Source organism: Cheilinus undulatus, linkage group 21, assembly GCF_018320785.1.
Source record: "Cheilinus undulatus linkage group 21, ASM1832078v1, whole genome shotgun sequence".
Taxonomy (NCBI): domain Eukaryota; kingdom Metazoa; phylum Chordata; class Actinopteri; order Labriformes; family Labridae; genus Cheilinus; species Cheilinus undulatus.
In genome coordinates this window covers 11674973-11696331 of record NC_054885.1, presented here as the reverse complement: position 1 = coordinate 11696331, position 21359 = coordinate 11674973, and the positions used below count along the sequence as shown (strand labels likewise).

General features: G+C 40.9%; 1 protein-coding gene across 1 annotated transcript in view; it reads left to right on the top strand.

Moving 5' to 3' along the window:
• The window catches only part of LOC121529565 (protein shisa-8-like), a 177165-nt gene extending 156349 nt beyond the window's left edge, over positions 1 to 20816 (top strand). Inside the window, exons 4-5 of the mRNA XM_041817503.1 lie at positions 5560 to 5676; positions 20317 to 20816. Of these exons, the coding sequence (XP_041673437.1) occupies positions 5560 to 5676; positions 20317 to 20816 (617 nt within the window). The remainder of the gene's footprint in view (positions 1 to 5559; positions 5677 to 20316) is intronic.
• The last annotated feature ends 543 nt before the right edge of the window (positions 20817 to 21359 follow it).

Below are 21359 nucleotides of genomic sequence, written 5' to 3'. Positions count from 1 at the left end.
ATTGTGTCTCTGCAGCTTCCTGGGGTCAACTCTGAACAGGGAACATGACATAAAGGCTCAGGATGCTTTCACACCTTGCCTTGTGGTTCGTGTTTCATGGACTTGAGTTCATTTGCGAAGATAGCCTGCGCTGGTGTGAAAGCTGCCCACCAAAATGGTGCAGACCAAACACCTAGACCCAGACGACTTGGGAAGCCAGGTCTCAGTCAAGTTTTATTTGGACTCTGGTGGGGTTCATTTGTGACAACACACATCAACCTCAATCCAACCCAATGAAAGGTAGCACTGTGCTTTTTGGAATAAACCAGCTACCATAGCCAGACGACAATGTGTTAAAATTCACAGGCAGACCTGAAGGAGCTCAAAGAATTTTGCAAAAGTGTCTTTTTTTCCCTTCCTCTCATCAGGCTGCTATCTGTGTGAGAAATATTACAAAGGTGATGAACACAACAAACAAATTTAATACTGGACAAAGATAACCCAAGTAAATACAAGGTGCAGTTTTTAAAATATGATTTTATTTATTATGGAAAATAAGCCATCCAAATCTGTCTGTCCCTATGTGAAAAAGTATTCTCCCCCTAAACCTCACACAGTGCTGCCAGAAACGTGCAGGAAGGATCATGAAAGACCTGAGCCACTCGGCTCACTCTCTGTTCAAACATAAGCACTGCTCTTACAATCTGAGACATAGACGAGCAGACAGCATCAGGACTAACACCACACGTTTTCATAACAGTTTCTATCCCACCACAATGAGACTGATGGCCAGAGTATAGTAAAGATAATTAAGCTTTCTATATTGCTCTTCTTTAATGTGCAATATTTAATATTTATTACTAGTGTTAGTTGTATGCCTCACTGCTGCTATTTTTTTAACGTCAGGTTTGATGTGCTGTGTGATGTTTGATGTGCTGAATGTGTATACTTTTGAATGGGCAGGTTTCCTGCAAATGCACTTTTAATCTGTTTTTATACTTGAACCCCTGAGAGCCCTGCACAATAATTCCAATGTGTATGGACTTTTGTGTGTGCACAAATGGCAAATAAATTTCTTGAATCTTGAATCTGTGTGTGCCAACCTTGGCATCATCAACTGCAAGCAAGTGTTTGCGGTAACTGGCACTGAGTCTTTCACATTACTGTGGAGGAATTTTGGCCCATTCTTCTTTACAGAATTATTTTAATTCATCCACACATGATGGTTTTCAAACAAGAACGGCCTGTTTCAGGTCATGCCAAGGCATCTCAGTCAGACTCTAGTCTGAACTTTGCCACTCCAAAACCTTCATTATATTTTTAAGCCACTCAGGGATGGACTTGCTGCCATGTTTCAGATCATTGTCCTGCTGCATAACCCAAGCCCACTTGAGCTTGAGGTCTCAAAGTGATGGCTGGGCATTCTCCTACAGGATTTTCTTGTAGACAACAGAATGCACGGTTCCATTACTTACGGCAAGTCATCCAGATCCTGAAGCAGCAAAGTGGCCCCAGACCATCACACTACCACCACCATGTCTGACTGTTAGTATGATGTTATTTTGATGAAATACTGCAAGTTTTACACCAGATTCAACAGGATGGACACCTTCCCAAAGTTCAACTTTTGTTTCATCATCAAAAGTCTTGGGCATCATGAAGACTTTTGCCTTGGAATGCTCCCATGGCTGCCATTTTTGCCCACTCTCTTTCTTATTGTTGAATCATGAACACTGACCATACCTGAGTCAAATGAGGCCTGCAGGTCTGTAGATGTTGTTCTGGGTTCTTTTGGGACCTCCTAGATGAGTCGTTGATGTGCTCATGGAGTAATTTTAGTAGGCTGGCCACTCCTGGGAAGGTTCACTAGTGTCCCAAGTTTTCCTATTTGTGGATAATGGCTCTCACCATGGTTTGCTTGAGCCCCCAAAGCCTTATGTTGTGTTCACAGCGGATGCAGGTAGAATTATTTATCCATGTTATGTTATCAATGCACTCTTGGAGTATTTTTAACACTGACCAATTCTGGTAACATTAACCACTCTTTCAAGTCTTCTCCCTTTGTGGACAATGGCTCTCACCATGGATAATTGGAATCCTAAGGCCTTAGAAGTGGCTTAGTAACCTAAAGTAACCTCTGTGTCACAATGTAATAAATTGGTCCATGATTCAGACCAGATCAAATAAACCAGAGGTGTAAAAATGCCTTAAGATACATTGGATTCTCTTGCAGATTCAGTAGTCTTACTCTCCATTATAAATCAGCAAAGAGCAAATTACAACAAATGCTCCTCACATTACTACAGTATTTTCTCTCTGTGTCTGTCTCTCTCTCTCTCTTGGCGCTCTGGTGGCCAGGAACAGCCCTGTGGTCATACTGGAGACCAGCCAGGGATCTTTCCATCAATTAGTTGATTTTTTCCCCCACTGTCCATCTCTGCCTTCAACTCTCCCTCTCTCTGTCTTTCTGCTTTTTCATTCCATCTCTCTCTGTGTCTGCCTCATTATTTCCACTGTTGTGGGCCTACTAGAAGAACACAGCACTCAAATGTAGGCCACTTAAAGAGCGAAAGCCTTTTCTTCAACTGTTAAGTAACAGCTCAATAGATCCTTAATGCTTAGCTGCAGGTTTTGATGTTTTGTTTATCGTGAGCACCTTTAAATTTCTACTTTAAGGTCTTCATGAAGGCTTTCCAGCAGTTCACTTAGAACTATGGCAGTCCTCTATTTTACCCACACACAGCCATAAAATTACTACATTGTGCTTCCCCACGCTCCACGTCGCACACAGCATGACATCACTGCATATCAATTACACGGGGAAGTGAAGTTCTATTTCTAATTCAATCACTCAGCGCTAGTGTCACATCTCTCGCTCTCCAGCCTTTTCCCTGCCTCTCGCGCTCTTTTCGCCTCACTCTCCCGTTTCCCCCTCGCTTCATTCTCATTGATGCGTCTCAGTCATCATGGGGCTGGTGGTGGCGGGTGGCGGGCTGAGCACTTGTTTATGCATATGTGTGTGGGTAGAGGGAAAGTGTCTGGTCTAATCCTGTAGAAACCAGATTAAGACTCTGAAAGTGACTTTTAAGTGAGACGAACTTGTTCCTTTATCTTGCTTGGTGGTTGTAGAGTTATGATTTTGTTGTCACTGCTGTCCCACAAAATAAGACCATTAGCATATTAACATGGTGGCCATCTTCCTGAAATGTCAAGCTCTGGGTGGTGAGCTCACAGTGATATTATAGTCGACTGCTTTGTTCTGGCTTTAGATTGAGACTATCTGCAGAGCATTTATCATTTTAATGCCTTTCCGTTTATCATCAACTAAATAAACAAATAAATCTGTCTGTGTTATATCGGGTCATTGTCTTGCTGGAAAATAAATCTTCTCCCAAGCTGTACTTCTTTTGCAGACTGATTAAGATTGCCTTCCAGGATTTTCTTATATATTGCCATGAAGCACCCCCACAGCATGATGCTGCCACTCAGAGTGAGGATGGTGATGTGCAGTTTGCTGCGTCCGCCAAACACTTTATCTGATGGCCTAGAAGCAGCATTTTGATCTCATTAGTCCAAATAACTTTCTCCCACTTGATAACAGAGTCTCTCACATGCCTTTAGGTGAACTCTAGTCCAGATTTACTCTGAGTTTACTTCAACAGTGGGTTTGTCTCTACCACTCTCCCATAAAGCTTTTACCAGTGAAGAACTCTGTTGTATTAGGTCACTTTGAAGGTAGTGAATATTTATGCAATCACATATTTTGTTTAATTTACATTACTTTGTAGAAATCTGTTCACTTTGACATTGAAAGGATTTTCTGTTTGTTTGTTTTTTTCGGGGGGGGGGGGTCAAAAAAGCAAAATTATATTACAGGCTCTGTAATTTAAGCTCAAACTTGCAAAGCAGATGGACTGGCCAGATCCCATATCTTCATCAGGCAGGTTGTTTCAGGTCTGAAAATGGACCTAACCAATCAGTGCCATTTGAGGAGAATGAGGCAGTCACTAAAGGAAATGTTCTTGCATTTCAAATACATGGGCCAGACTGGGCCATCGAACAGGTTGGGTAGATCTGGCACTTTGTAGTTCCTGGAGCACCTCCTCTTTTTGCACTTTTCGTACGCGATGGAAATAAAGTAACGTTGGTTCGGCATGTTGATCCAAGGTTGGTAGGTTTAAAGCAGAGAGCCTTCAAAATAAGGATGTGAGTCTCCTCCTTAGTGTCAGACTTCGGGACGATCTCAGTATCCAGGGTGTAATCAACGCCATGAGATTTCTCCAACCATGCATAGAACGTACATATCATGGTGTCCATGTCCAGAGCAGTGATGGCATTGTACTGCTTAAAGTCATCTGATCATGGGGCTTGAAGATGTCATCCTGATGGACCACACAACAGTTTTGCATGTTTTTGATCAGTTTGTCAGTGAGGTTGGTTTTCCCTCCATACTGGGAGAGTGCAGCAATGGCTGCTGCCAGTGTAGCATTGAGCTCTGATGAACTTATAGCAGCAGTTTTGTCAGAGCTGGACCACATTGTTTTATTAAATAAAGCGCAATGAGCCACACTGAAAGCTTCCCATGGCCAAACTGGCCTCGGTACAAGTTTTTGCAGCACCTGTCTGTCGCTCTCAGGTTACAGATTTTGTCTTTTTGCACTGATTTGCTGGTAATCAAGCCCTTCCAATCACCTTCTGAGGACGTTTTGAAAAGTCCTGCCCTTCCCAAATGCTTTGTATGGGAACTTTCCCAGTTAAGTGTGAAATATGTCCTGTAAACAGTCTATGGGGCATGTCAGGTTGATTTAAGCTAAGCTAAGTAGCCATGTCTGAGAGTAGAAATGATTAGTCACTTGTTTTACCTTTCAGTTTCGCTCAAAGTCCCTCCAGACTTTCAAAATCAGCTGTCTTTCCCAGTTTTTGAAAAAGCAGGAGGAAATTACATTATTATTTGTCAGATTTCAAGCATTTAGCTCTGAAAGGAGCCAACCCAAATACAGCTTTCTAATCCTTAACATTGAAAAATCCCTCTTTGTGAATATGGTATTAGCCCATAATTTAAGAGGATGCTTGGCTAAATGTGTTTGTGAAAATTAGATAATGTTGTTCAGTCCATGTCACTTCTAGTTTGGCTGATGTTCAATATTTTTTTAAATGTCATTCAGATATCATAGGTTTGTGTTTTTATTTTGCTTGTTAGCTGGGAGGCTTATTGCCACTGCCCCCTCAACCTGCATATCTAAAAGGTTTCGTGAATACATTAATTTTAAGCAGAAACATTACGTAATAGGAGCTTTTAAAATGCCAGCCTCTGCTAATCATTATTTTCATTTTCCCTAAATAAGCTAATGTGTTACATCATATTCTGAATTAAATATAAGACCAATGTGTTTAGAAATACAAAGGTTGCAAAATTACCTTAAATAAGACCATGACGCACTACATTTCTAGAAGGCTTTTAATGGTGTGATGTTTATATTTTTCTCATGATACATGAAAGAAATATCATCCTCCAATTTTAGATTTCTTCCCTGGGTTTTCACCTTTAGATAATTCTGTTCCTCTTTCTCTCCCTTTTAGATCACAACCATTTGAACAACGCAGCCTTGTCTCCCCTGGGTCCTGCTATGGCCTTGTCTCACCCTCATAACAACCTGGGAATTGGCTTCAACAAGTACACGTCCCTCAAGGCAGTTGGTGAGTATGATTACACACAAACACACCTTTGTAACCACTGGCTGTAATCACGTCAGAGCAGTTAATTATAGATATAAAATAGTGATGTGATGTAACACGGCAGATAAAGAACGCATGCTAGCTGTGCAGAGTTAAGTGAGGCTAAATGCTGCACAGTGTAAACAAACCTGAACCACTGAGATGGTGATGGATTCTACATGTGAGTGGTAAATGGGTTAAAAGAGAGCAAGCACCCATTAGAATAATGAATTTGTTATGAGTCTGACTCTCATCCAATCATGCTGATTCATGATTTATGCCGCTGTGGCTGATTTATTTTTTTATTTATTCATATTGTATGAGATTACCACAGCTATGATGTTGATGATGGGACCATTTTAGGCACCCAGCAGCCCATATTTCTTCCACTGGTGTGAATATGTTAATGGGATACAACTCTTCAAAACATTGCAGCTATTTATTTATCAGATTAATGGGAAAAGTTTGTGCTTCTCCATGCTGATTTGTTAAATAAAGCTGCAACACCAAAGTGGTCATCGGAGAAACAAATTATAGTGTGGAAGCCTCAAAGACAAAAGTGGTTTCAAAGTCAGAGACAAATTTTAAAAGTCAGAATAAAATAATGAGTTTTCCTTGTGTTGCTCTCATGAACATATTTGGTGCAAAAAGTGTTCTCCTTCTTGGATGTTTTACCCTTTGACTGATTTTACAAATCAATCATGGTCAATATCATCTGGCTTTTTTGGAGAAGAAAATTTACCCCAAAAAATCTCATTGATGTCAAAGTAAAAACAAATTTCTATGAAGTAATGTGAGTTAAATAAAGATATGTAATGTGAAATAAGTGAAATAAGTGAGGCCTTAGATTGTCTTGGAGTGTAGACTGTCCTTCATGATTTTCCTTCATTTTGCTGCATTTATTTTACCCTCTACTTTTAGCCTACCAGGGTCGGCTGCCAAGAAGCATCCCCACAGCATGATGCTGCCACCACTGTGCTTCACAATTGAAATGGTGTGTCTGTAGTGATATGTTTAGTTTCCACCAAACATAGCGCCTTGTCTGATGGCCAAAAAGCACCATTTTGGTCTCATCAGACCCAAGAACTTTCTCCCACTTGACCGTGGAGTCTTCCACATGCCTTTAGGTGAACTTTTGTCCAGATTTAATCTGAGTTTTTTTCAAATGGGGCTTTCTTTTACTGCTCTCCCATAAAGCTTTGACTGCTGAAGAACCTAGGTGACAGTTGAATGCAGAGTCTCTCCCATCTCAGCTGCTTGTTACTCCTTCTTACACTCAGTTTGTGAGGACAGCCTGATCTTAGCAGATTTACACATGTGCCTTCTATTTCTTGATGATGGATTTAACTGAACTCCAGGGGATGTTCAGTCCCTTAAAAATGTTTAGTATCCATCCTCTGACTTATTCTTTTTAACAACATTTTTACTGATTTTCTTGGAGTGTTCTTTTGTCTTCATGGTGTAATGGTAGCCAGGAATGCTGATGAACCAGTGACTGGACCTTCCAGACACAGGTGTCCTTACGCTACAATTACTTGAGACACATTTACTGCGGTCGGGTAATCCCCATTTCAGTAATTGTGAGACGTTTTTTTGTTTTTTTTTACCTGTAAATAAAACCAAATTTGACTCAGACACAATTTTTGAGGAGCAAACATGTTTTTGCATTTCTCATGAGTCCCCACTAGCCTCTGCATGAGTTTTATCCACCTATTAGCTCTGCTGTTTAAGTAGCCTATCTGCTGATGCAGATCTGCTGAGCTCATGCTGCTGGAAGCTGTGCATGCCTATTACCTCATTTTGCCTCATCGCTCTGATTGGCCCGTGTTGAATGGGACAGACAAAACGTTTGTCCAGTTACCTTCTGAGATTTTTTTTTTTTTTTTGAAAAGTCTTGCCCTTTCCAAACACTTTGTATGGGAGGTTTCCCAGATGAACATGAAGTATATTCTATACAGTGGATATATGGAGCAGACTATCTGGTGTGTCAGATTAATAGGCGGCATCCAAGACAGTCAACTCCTTCATAGTGTACGGTCTTACAGAGCAGTTCTTTCTGCCAGGGGGGTTTCATATGTGTGTGGTGTCACAGGAAAGTAATAAATAGGAGCCCTCTATACCTCACAACTTCTTGTACATCCATATTACGAGTACTGAATATAGCCAAAGGCATGGAAGATTCCAAAATGCACATACTGTACAAACGTGTAAACAATGAGTAAGGCATTGGTGGGTGGTGAGTCCAAACAAGCAGTTTCAAGGGGCTTATTCAGGCCCAAATTTTGCGTCATAGCCCTTTACTATATTTTTCTCCTATACACCAAGAGAAGCATAAATACATACAGAGAGAAATATTACTGTACATCTTTCTACCTATAGGCACAATAAAGGACTAAGGTCATATGGATGTACATGGACACAAACATGCCATCAATCATCTGATCAATACAGACAGACAAGGACACAGTGACGATTATGACGGTCGACAGGTTGACACATGACCGTGTGCTGCTGTTTTGTGACACAATATGCAAAGAAAGCTGAGACCACCCATCACAGCTATCAGACAGAGAGAGGGAAGTGAATGAGACATTGAGGAAAAAGTCAAATATGGAGGCTTTGTTGTGAAGCACCACCTCCTATAGTGGTACTAGAGTTATGTTTTCCATTCCTATACAAAACTACAGTATGTTTAAATCCATTACAGCTGTAGATTTACCACTCATAGTTCCTTTTTTAACAATCACGTGTGATACATTCACTGCACTCAGGTGATCCCCATTTCAATGATTTTGGGACTACTAGCACCAATTGTCTGGACCTTTGTTGCAGTAGGCCAGTCACTTTAAGGGGGGTGAATTTTTATGCATATTTACATATTTTATTTTAACTGATATCACTTTGAAGAAAACTTTAGCATTGAAGCTTACCAGAGTTGTTCAAAGAATGTCATAGCATTGAAAATTCACACTAAAGATGGAAACCCTTTTTCTCTTTATTAATGATCTGCACAGTGTCAACCCTAAATGCAAGAACGTCTCTAAATAAGATCTGCCGTCATTTGTTGAAATGTGCAGGAACACCCTGCTAGTAAAAGAGACTGGGCCTTACGTTGTGCTGGGCGTTTATTTGAAGGTTTATGGTAATTGGACTAAACAATAACTGGACTCTTACCAACGATGCCTGGAGAAAGAGTAAAAGCATCTTTTCCTGTAAGAAAGTGGTTAAAGGGTTATCACATATAGGCTGCTGTTTTACCTAGGTGTGTAAATCTGTTCATTTAAATTCATTCATTAGCATTAATGAACACATAATCCATTCATCATTTCACATGTGCAGATCTTTTTTTTCTAACTGGGCAGAAATTAAAAACTAACTAACCACTGAGTCCAGAGATCCTCTCTGCAGGGACAAAGTCATGGCTAGGACACGCAGCACTGTAGAGTCGAATGCTGACCATGAGCTCAGTGGAACAGCATGAATCTGGACCGAGCTGGAAATCTTCATAATCCATGAACAATTTAGTGCAATGATTTACATTTTTTTCCTTATAGAAAGTAAGATATAAAGTGTGAAATGGATAGAGTAAAGCTGTTGGTACAAAAAAGGCAGGGAGGTCAGAAAGGTCAAGACTGTGCAAGAGCAAACCTGTGCCAGGTGAAGCAGCAGGGGTTTGGCACAAGCAGCTCTGGTGTATCTATCTTAATTAAGTGAAGACAGGTGGACTGGCAGTGAGATGAAGGCGCTCCAGGTTAGGGGGCGAGATAGTGAGAGGACACGGGGAGGAGGAATAAGCAGGAAAGCAAGGCAGATATTTACCTGGTAAATAAAGACAGTCTGGTTTGATATGATATGATAGTAGTGAAAACTTCCTGATTCTCACTATCTGCCCCTTCTTCTTGTATGAAATAGCTTTCTTTTCATACTTTTTTCTCCCCCATAAATTGTGTAGTATTTTCTATTTTCTTTTTGTGTTCTGCTTTTCCACAGCTATGACATTTTTCATTGGCAAACCTGCAGTCTTTGGCCAGGTGGTTTTCTCCACCACATCTGTAGCAATTTCTAATGTCCGGCCATGGCTTTCATCTTGTGTCGCTGACCTTGTTTACTAATCCCACCACTCAGTTCCATTTACCAGGTTCTTTCATGCATTTTAAATCCACAATATCTCTGTTTGCCGCCTCCATTGCTGATGCAAACTTGAGCGCAAACTTGAGAGTATTAAATATCTGTTTTCAATCAGTAGTATTTACATTCTTTATCAAACTGGTATATTAGGTGTACTGGGTTTAGCAAGTACACAAGCTTGGTCATTGGATCATTATCAATAAAATAAGAACAAAATAAAAATACTTTTGAAAGATCTCTTAATTTCCAACTGTAAGCTTCATACAGAAATAAGCCAATATTTCCTTACACTTCTTGTATTTCTGCACGTTTTGGGACTAAACTTTGTAAAACTTTCAGACTCAGAGCCCTGATATTTTTGTGATGCAGTTGCTAAATTTTTTAGTTTATACTTCTGCTTTCACAATGATGACAGATGATTCATTTTTTATGACTACATGCCTTAGAGGTTGGATTTATTAAATCCTGGCTTTGAGATGAAGAACACCAAAACTTAAATGAGGGGGAAAACAGCGAGCTCTTGGAAGATCTCCTGCAGGATGTTACGTGCCGCTGCAGGCAGTTGTTCAATTACAACTACCTGAAGCAGTTTAACCTTCTCAACTCAGCTACCCTTTCCCATGTGGATATCTAAAAGATACGATGCACTTCTTTTTTTTTGCTGAAACTATGAAACAAAACTTTGAATTCTGATGAGAATTACAAATTTCATAACAAATAAGACAGTCTGGATTTCTGCTGACTTCTCTCTCTCGCTACGGTATCAGTGCAGCTCAAAAACGATGGTGTCTGCTTTTTTTAATAATTCATTTAGTGTAGGACATCAAAAAGCTGCAATGTGCAAAAGTGTTGAACTAGCATATAAGAGCAAATTCACAGTCAGGGATCACAAACACAAAAAAACTCATATAAGGGCAATTGCATAGTCCTGATGTTGAACAGCATTAACTTAAAAACTTTATCAAATAAACACAAAAACCACTGACAAATGGTTTTTTGTGTTTATGACCACCATTTTACCACATGCATACTTAACTTAAATGGTTATGGCATTATGGGTATGTTCTAGTCTAAAAAGCAGCATGGACTGATGTGGCTGATAAGGGACAGCAGGAAGGAGGGATATTAAACTATGCAAAAGGAATGCAAATTGTATCTGGAACAAGCTCAGTCGATATATATGCCTGTTTTTGCACTTTGGCAGAGTATCAGGAACATACGATTGCAGGAAATGTAGACCAGGTTTTAATTGGTCAAAGTATACACCGTGCTCCAAATGATTATGCAAATGAAATTTTTCTCTTATTTTCCTAAATATTAATGCAAATGATGTCAGAATATTTTTCAAGTCATCAGCTGTTAGAGCATAGTTCAAATGTTTTTTAACAACGTTCATAATGGTAACCTTTTTTTTTGTTTAAATAAAAACCCCAAAAATGCACTGTTCCACATTATTATGCACAACCGTTTCAAAACATTTTATAGGCTGTAAAGAACTGAAAATGGTCATTTGTTGAATTTGCAGCATTATGAGGTCACATTTACTGAAATCAAAAGCTATTTCAATCAAAAACATCTAAACAGGCAAAGTTACATGTTAACATAGGAGCCCTTCTTTGATATCACCTTCATTATTCTTGCATCCATTGAATTTGTGAGGTTTTAGAGAGTTTCTGCTTGAATTTCTTTGCAGGATGCCAGAATATCCTCCCAGAGCTGCTGTTTTGATGTGAACTGCCTCCCACCTAACCTTGCAAAGCACATGGATACACCCGTCTCCTTGTTTTTTACTGGCGAATCCATCTTGCAAAGCTCCCATCTGGGCCCGGTTAGAAAGTGACAGGACCAATCAGCAACAAGGAGCAGTACTTTCAGGCACAGCAAAGTCATGACGTAAACAAGCAGCAGCAAGAGCTGGTGCAGTTATGGAGGAAGAGATTAGCGTGGATGCTGCTAAAGCGCCAGTTTTATCAGAACTTGACATTTCTTTGTTAAAAGAAGAACAAAGAACAGCAGTGGGTTGTTTTCTTTTCAAAAACGACAAAAGTCGAGTACTTACATGTCTATAGTCGCCATGTTTCACGTTATTCCTCAGTAGCTGTGCACGTGCAGCTCGATAGCCACTACATCACGTTTTGTTGCTCTGACTGGCCCGTAGAGATGTGACAGAACGTTCACCCAATCACATTCCGAGTTTTTTCAAGCCTCTGCCTTTTCTCAAACATTTCCTATTGAAGCTTTTCCAGATGGATGTGTGAAACACATCCATCTGGCGTGTCAGTACCTCCCACCCTCATAGATCTTTAGCTTGAGGATGCTCCAGAGGTTCTCAGTAGGGTTGAGGTCAGGAGAGGATGGGGGCCACACCATGAGTTTCTCTCCTTTTATGCCCATAGCAGCAAATGACACAGAGGTATTTTTTGCAGCATGCATGCATGCATGAAGAAAATTTTGCTACAGAAGGCAGGGTTCTTCTTTTTGTACCATGGAAAAAAGCAGTCAGTCAGAAACTCTATATACTTTGCTGAGGTCATTTTCACATCTTCAGGGACCCTAAAGGGGCCTGCCAGCTCTCTCCTCATGAATCCGGCCCAGAACATGACTCCCCTACATCCTTGCTGACGTCGCAGCCTTGTTGGGACATGGTGGCCATCCACCAACCATCCACTACTCCTCCATCTGGACCATCCAGGGTTGCACAGCACTCATCAGTCAACAAGACTGGTTGAAAATGTATTTGTGGGCCCACTTCAACCTTTTCTGCTTCGAGCATTGGTTAGGGGTGGCTGAATAGTAGGTTCATGCACCACTGCAAGCCTCTGGAGGATCCTACACCTTGAGGTTGGTGGGACTCCAGGGACACCAGCAGCTTCAAATACCTGTTTGCTGCTTTGTAATGGTGGTTTAGCAGCTGCTCTCTTAATCCAATGAATTTGTCTGTCAGAAGTAGGGCTGCAAGGATTCGTCGACATAATCGTTTGTGTCAACTATAAAAATTTGTCGCCGTGGAAATTCAAGTGTCGACGCATCGTATTATTGTTTTTTATATTGGTAAAATCTAGTACCGGTCGGTAAGGACTCATCTGTACTTGCAGTTCACTACAGGAAGTGGTGGGGGCAGTATCGCTCCCACTGTTTACATTATTCACAGAAACTAAGAAGAAGAAGTTAAGCATGGCGGAAAGCACGGAGAACACACCAAAAAGCCGACCCAAAACTTCTAAAGTTTGGGAACATTTTACAGGAAACAAATTGGCGAAACAAGTCAACTGCAAACTGTGTCAAGTCAAACTCTCGTACCATGGCAGCACTACGGCAAGGCCTGAACACCTGAAACGTAAACACACTGTAGCTGCCGCGTCTTAAAATACCACAAGTGGGCAAGTTTGCAAGTTGCATGAATATCTTTTAGATCTTTTGCATTTAGTTACTGAGCCCTTTGTGCCTCAGGCATGAGGATTAATTCCAGTAGCCTACTTATAATGTTGGTGCCGTACATTAATCAGTCGAAATACCATCTTTGATATTTGTTAGGGTAACGGTTTTTTCAGTAACGCTATTTAGTGTGCAATTTACTTTAGTTATCAGCTCAATACTTTTATATTGGAGGAAAAAAAAACCTTGACGATGTAGCAACTTGACATGTCATGTCAATTTGCTAAACCATTAAGTTTTCACAGGTGTGCATGCATAAGAAGGCAAGGTAAAACGGGGATCCAAAATAGTATGCCAAATAGCCACGATTAGTCGACCAATCGCAAAAATAATCGCCAGATTAGTCGACATAAAAAATTATCTTTTGTTGCGGCCCTAGTCAGAAGGCTTCCTCATTATGCCTTTATCTGCATGAAACCATCTGTGCTCTGAATCAGCCACAAATTTCTTCACAGCACAATGATCATGCTTAAGTTTTCAGGAAATATCTCATGTTTTCATTCCTTATCCAAGGCATTACACTATTTGACATTTTTCGGCAGCAGAGAGATCCTTTTTCTTTCCTATATTGCTGAAACCTGTGGCCCGCTTAATAATGTGGAACGTCCCTCTTAAGTAGTTTTCCTTTAACCGGGTTCAAGTGGCAAAATAATTATCACAGGTGTCTGAGATTGATTTCAGTGATCCGGACAGCCCTGAGACACAAAACCATCCATGAGTTTAATTGAAAAACAAAAAATTGACTGTTTATGACACTAAAATCCAATTTGCATAATAATTTGGAACGCGGTGTAAAAAACAAAAGACGCCTGCACTAGACAACAACATGCTTTGCACTGAGTGTACAATAGGGCCCTAAAAGTTTGTTTAAGTATAAAACTATCAAGGAAAAAACTGCATATCTGCACCCAAAGATTATGTAATGTTTTTTCCCTGCAACTGCACAAACATAAGTTCATGGTATAAAAAATAAACTTAGAAAAATAGACGTTATAAGCCTTTAAGGGCCTTACTCATGTGGTTGTTTTGCCTCGACCCAGATTGGGCCCACAGGCCTAGCTTCAGGCTGCTTCTGCTGGATAGAGCACAGAAGATGATGTTTAGTAATAAATGAAATAAAGAAGAAAAGAAATAAAAACAAGAGAGAGAACGCTGGAGCAGATGGAGAGTTTGTGTAATAGAGAGGAAGGCACACAACGGCGTCACCGAGGAGCCTGCTGTCAGGTGCTCCTGCTGGCAACATGTGTGGGAACACTCGAATGGAAGGCAACAGCAGTTGTTGAGGGAAGGAGGGCTGTGTTAAATTCATTGTATCAAAGCTGTCCCAGATTTCCCTGCCCTGGCAGGAGATGTGAGCCAGATTTTCTGCTGTGGTAGCTTCAGATGAAGGACTTAACTCCAAAATGAAGGAAAAGGGACAAAATCCATCAAACATTAAAAGTGACAAAAGAAAACATGAGAAAACTTACATGTTCTTGGCAGCTCAGAGAAACACCATGATTTCAAAATGTGACTCAGCTTTAAGGCAGCTGCTAAAAGCTGCCAAATCCATGTGATACTGCACATTCAACTCAGACACCTCAAGCAGCTTATTCCCTTTACAAAGAGCAAAGATGCATGTTAAATGTGTTCTTTGTTGCACGATGCCTGGCACATCTTTGCCTGTACACATGTGCCCAAATATGTATGTTAAATCCACAGATGCATATGCAAACACATTCATGTGTGCAAACACTCAAATAATTGCTAATCCTCCACACTTTTCCTCCTATCTAGCAGAATGCAAATGAGGCAAAACAGTTCAGTTTGCAGAACCATTCCACTCAACTCTGTTCTAACAATACAACAATGATCAGATGGATTCTCTGTTGTTCCAATAAGACAGAACAGTAAAGTCTCTCATAAAGGCTGCTTTGTTACAAGAAAAATATTCAGTCAGTCTAGCAGTATGATTGTAGTTACACAGCAGGATTGCATTTAATCCCTGGACCAGTTTGTAGAATTGACCCGAGGGAGCAAACGATTACTGGCGTCTCCGTTTCGCTCCTCTAAAGCTGCTGCTGAAGTACCCCGGAGTTACACAATGGACCCACATTTGGAGTGTTCAATAAGCAATTACCAGACTGGTGTAGTGCTGGAGACTTCCCAGAAATGTGTGAAAATGAAACCACTCCTGTAGCAGAAGAGACACATATAGGACACTGGTTGTAGTGTTAAAGCTGTTGTGATGTGTATTAGAAATATATCGACAGGGAAAGCAGAGAGATTTCAAGACTGGGAATGAGGATCTAGTTTTCTAAAAGCTGAAAGTTAAAAAGCTTAAGCATTCCAAAAAAGAAAAAGTTTCAAAGACAATATGATAAATTAAAATGTTTAGATCAAATTGTACTGTGACTATAAAAGTATTTCCCCTTGGATTTTTTTTACCCTTTTACTGATTTTGTATGTCAGTCGAGGTCAATATAATTTGGCTTTCTTAACAGAAAAAACTAAAGATATGAAATGTAACAAAAAAGTGACTGCTGCGATTGCACCTTTGGCTGCAATCACAGCTCTGATTGTGTGTGGATAGGTCTCAGTCAGGCTTGCACATCTTGACACTGCAATTTTACTCCATTATTGCTGTACTGCTCAAGCTCTGTCAGGCTGCACAGGGATCTGGCGTGAACAGCCCTTTTCAAGTCGGGTGGCGCAAAACCCGGAAGTTAGCGTTGCGTGGGTTCCCTCAGCTGTGATTTTTCAATGGGTTTTTGGATCATTGCTGAAAATAAGATCTGTGTCCAATTAAATAAAATAGAACTGATGAATGTCGAAAGCTAAAGTCATGCTTTTATTGAACTACAACACAACAGCGCCATCACCTGTGAGAGGCAGGCTCAGTTTCTTTGCTCAATTTGATGACAAATATTGTCTCGGTAAATTCTGTAGTCCTAGTTAGTGGCCCTCTAGCAACTGCCTTTATTATAATGTGAAATGATATACAATGTGCCACAAAGGTGTGGCACTTTTCAGATGTTTCTTATGTCGTAGAAAAATAATCCCTTGAGCTTCCCCACAACATGATGCTGCCACCACATGCTTCACAGTGAGGATGGTGTGTTTGTGGTGATGTGCAGTGTCCACCAAGACATAGTGTCTTGCCTAATGGCCAAAAAGCACCATTTTGTTCTTGTCAGACCAGAGAACTTTCTTCCACTTGACAATGGAGTTTCCCACATGCCTTTTTATAAACTCTTGTCCTGATTTAACCTGAGCTGGCTTCAACAGTGGTTTTCTTTTGCCACTCTCCTATAAAGCTTTGACTGGTAAAGAACTCAGGCACTAGGTGTTGGATGTAGAGTCTCTCCCATCTCAGCTGCTGAAGGTTGTAACTCCTTCAAAGTAGTCATAGGTGTTTAAGGTCAAAAAGCCAAATATATTGACCACAACTGATTTACAAAATGAATAAAAACAGTCAAACATCCAAGGGGGTGAATACTATTTATAGGCACCGTGCTATCCTATCCTATCATACCGTGTTGCATCAGATTGTATCATGTTGTGATGTATCATATTGTATAACATCATGTAATATCATATTAAACACTGTGGGGCTACACATGGCACAAGGGTTTGTGCTGTTGCCTCATAGCAGAAAAGTTCCTGGTTTGAATCCTTCTTGTGAGCCTTTCTGTACAGAGTTTGAATGTCCTCCCCATGCATGCATAAGTTTTACCCTAGCTTTCTCCAACAAAACCATGCTCATTAGGTTAATTGGTGACTCTAAATTGCCCATAGGTGTGAATGTGAGCATACCTGGTTGTCCCTATATATTAGCCCTGTGATTGACTGGCAGGCAGTCCAGGGTGTACCCTGCCTTACGACCTTTGACAGCTAGGATAGCCTCCAGCTTGCCACGACCCGACCAGGATAAGTGGTGTGGAACATGGGTGGATGGATTGTTATCTGTATTGCAACCCATTCTCTTTTCACATAGTATCATCATATCATATTGTATTGTATATCTAAACATATAGTATTGCATTGTATTTTATCATAACGTACTGTTTCATATCCCAATTGTATTGCATAATTTTTCTTCATCATGGAACTATGTTGTATTTCATTGTATTGCATTGCATCCTTTAGTATTGCCTAGCATTGAGTGGCATCCCATTGTGTTGCATCATATGGTGTCTCAGCACTACACTGTATTGTATGTCATTGCTTTGTAAGATACTCCTCTGACAAGGCTTTAGACTTAACATTTTGTTCTTGATAGCTGTGTGAGATCAGACACCAGCAAACAGAGACAGGTGTATTTTGTAGAAACATGTGATACAATCTGATAGCAGCTTTGTCCTGTTAGATTGAGGTAAAACTGATGTTAAGATTTAAAGAAGATACCAAGTCTAATAATTAAGAGTGATTAGGGATCAAAAGTAAAGGAACAAGAGCAGAATTTATTTTTGTTCTCTTCAGGAAAAAAGATGTATAAAACCAGCTTTACAAACAAGGTTGTTCATGTCTCTAGGGTAGAGTGGTATAGAGCTGGTGGAAGAGTGGGGGGGTGAACGAATAGCAGAGTCGAGCTCCACTCAGGGAGCTTGTGCTAATCTGACTCGACACGCTGAACTCTATTTTTACGCCCTACAAATCTCCCACTTTTTGCAACACCATCCCTTATCTACCTTCTCTCCCCATGTTTGTTTCTCTGGGGTGCTGTTTGTATTTTTAATTCAAGGTCAGTGTCGGCGGACCGCTGCAACTTTGCTATAAATGGTAGGAACAGTCAGATCTTTGTGAATGAACATGTTGAACAAGCTGCCGTGTTGCTCATTTTAATTTGGCTTTATTTTTAGCTGCTTACCTAACATGTTTTTCAATCTGGTGTTTTGTAGTGACTCAAACAGGTTAAGATGTTTGTGTGGCTGAGTAAAGGTGGGAGTGTGTCACATCAAAACACATTCAAGTTTATAGGCAGTTGAATAAGCAAGGAGCTCTTAAGTGGAAATATTGAAGGATAAAGGCGGGATGTTAATGTGGTACTAACCAATGGCTGTTTAAACACTAATAAGACATGTTATATTTCGTTTTCTTGAACATACTAATTCTATTACCCAGACTAAATAACCTCCAGAAAGCAAAAAATATCCATGGCATAATTCTTCAGACCAAATTTCCAAAAAAGTTGGGACACTGTGTAAAATTGTCTCCTCAGTCCCCAAAAGGCTTACAGAAATATATTTAGAGAAACAAAGATGAAACAGAAATGGTAAACATGATCCGGTCCCATCTTTTTTGAAACAGGCATAAAATTTGAAACAGACATATGATTTTCTCAGTTACAACATTTATATGTGGGCTTTTTAAGAATATATTAATTCCCAGTATTTATTTTTCATTTATTTAGTGAGATTGTCATCGAAGCTTGTATTTTCATTGACAGGAGAGCTGGAAAAGACAGAAAATATGATGAAGGAAACTAGGATGTTGGGCCATGCATCAAACATCAGCAAGATCACAATTCAAACCTGCGACCGGTCTTTCTATATAGGTTCCTGTTTTATCAACTGAGCTACACTGATGACTGATATTTGATCTCTTAGCAATTTTCCATTGAATGTTACACCTTGAGGAAAGGTGGAGTAAAAGTGTTAAAGAAAGGGAGAATCAGTCGGAACAGCTCTTTTTAAGTCCAGCCACAAATTCTCTGTAGACTGAGGTTTGCACTGTGACTCGGCCACTCCAGAACATTCACCTTGTTGTCTTCAGACCATTTCTATGTAGAGCTCGCTGTATGCTTCGGGCCATAGGCTTGCTGGAAAAAAAAATTCTCCCAAGCTGTAGTTCTCCTACAGCTTGAAAAAGATTGTTTTCTAGGATTTTCCTATTTTTAGTAGCCTTCATGTTACATTCATTTACCCTCTACCTTTACAAGCCCTCTAGGGCCAGCTGCCAAGAAGTATCCCCACAGCATGATGCTGCTCCCAGTGTGCTTCATAATGGGGAGGGTGTGTTTATGGTGATGAACAGTGTTTGGTGTCCACCAAGCATAGCATTTTATTGCTAATGCCAGTCTTAGCATGCCAAACTACAATGGCCAGCATGGAGACAATAAATATCTCCACATAACACTAGCATGTTGGTACCTTACTTCAGCATTTTGGCTAGCTGTGTTTAAATCATTTTGGTTGACTGTTTTGTTGATGGTTTTTTTTAGACTGAATAAGATTGTCCAGGGTTTTCACGTATTTCGCCACAATCATTTCTTCTCCCTACATTTATGAGGCTTATGAGGGGATGCTGCCAGGAAGCATCCCCACAGCATGATGCTGCCACCACCATGCTTCACAGTATTTTTTGCCAGAAAGCCCCATTTTGGTCTCATCAGATCAAAGAATGTTCTCCCACTTGACCAAGGAGTCTCCCACATTCCTTTTGGTGAACAATTGTCAGAATTTACTATGAGTTTTCTTCAACTGTGGCTTTCTCTTGCCATTCTCCCATGAAGCTTTGACTGCTGAAGAACCCAGGCAACAGTTTTTGTATGCAGAGTCTCTCCCATCTCAGCTAGTGAAGCTTGTAACTCCTTCAGAGTAGTCATAGGTGTCTTGGTGGCCTCTCTTACTAGTCTCCTTCTGGCACCGTCACTCAGTTTGTGAGGCCTGATCTGGACAGATTTACATATGTGCCATATTCCTTCCATGTCTTGATGATGAATTAACTGAACTATGGAGTGCTTTGAAAATGTATTTGTATGCATCCCCTGACTTATTCTTTTCATAACGTTTTCTCTGAGTTGCTTGGAGTGTTCTTTTGTCTTCATGGTGTAATGGTAGCCAGGAATACCGATAAACTATTGACTGGACCATCCAGACACAGGTGTCTTTATACTACAGTCACTTGAGACACATTCACTGAACTCAGGTGATCCCCATTTCACTAACTGTGAGATGACTAGCACCAATTAAAAAACCATGAAAAATAGTGAGGTATTATCCTTTTGATTGACATTTTCAGCAGTAAACTAACCATGTCTCTTTTTTTTCTTCTTCTCTTGTCCCTCCACGCATCCAGACACGACTCCAAGAGACTACTACAAGAGCTATCCAATGGTAGACTACACCCACCGACAGTCCCCGCCCACTTTCCAGCCAATCAACTTCCATCCAAAAGACAAGCCCTTCCTCCCACCGCCCGACATCCACGCGCCCCTGGCCATCACCATCAACGCCGCCCAAATCCCCAAGCCTAAGATCTCCAAAACCAACACCCACCCACTCACGTCCAGTTCGGCCTTCAAAGCGTGGGACCCCAGCAAGAGCCACATCCAGCACCCTGCGGCCTCCCACATGGGCCTCCAGGCGCAGCCGCAGCACCACCCCATCCAGCAGCAACAGCACCAGCCGCTGCACCAGCAGAACAGCCGGCGCCAGGCCTACTCCAACAAGAGGCAGTTCAGCATTGAGACGCTACCGGAGTTGTTCTCGCAACCGCTGGGCTACGGTCACTCGCCGCACATGCACCCGAAGCACAAGGGACTTCCTACCAACAGCAAGACAGAGGTCACTGTCTGAACATAGGGGGTGATAGTGGAGGAAATAAAGCGGCATCATGTGAAATGCTCAGATTTCTACTATATCCAAAGCCGTAATGGCGAAAGGGAAGCAAGCAGGCAAATATCGTGTATAAACAGAATTTTTTTATCTGTGCGCTTTCCTCATCATTGTTGACAACATTTAAATATGGGTGATATTTGTGTTCTTTTTAAAAGCGCTGGATCAAAAAAGCAGCAGCAGAAAAGCTGTGAAGGTGGTGGATTGGCAGGTGCCGGCAGTGACTCTTTGAACCAGACGGCTCTTCTAAATTATTGAGTGGCCTCTCAGTGTGTTGGCACAGCTCTCTCCTTCTCCCTTGCACCTCAATGACACTCTACACTGCTCTGTAGCACCACTATAACACGCACAAATGTCTAAATCCCATACTCACACTCTCAATTTACCCCAAAAAGCCCTGATGCACTCTACCCAATTCTTTAGAGATTGTCAGAGAGGCTGGAATGGGGAGTGTTTCCCTCAAGACTTTGGCTCCCCATCAGCAGAGACAATGCCATTGTGTTG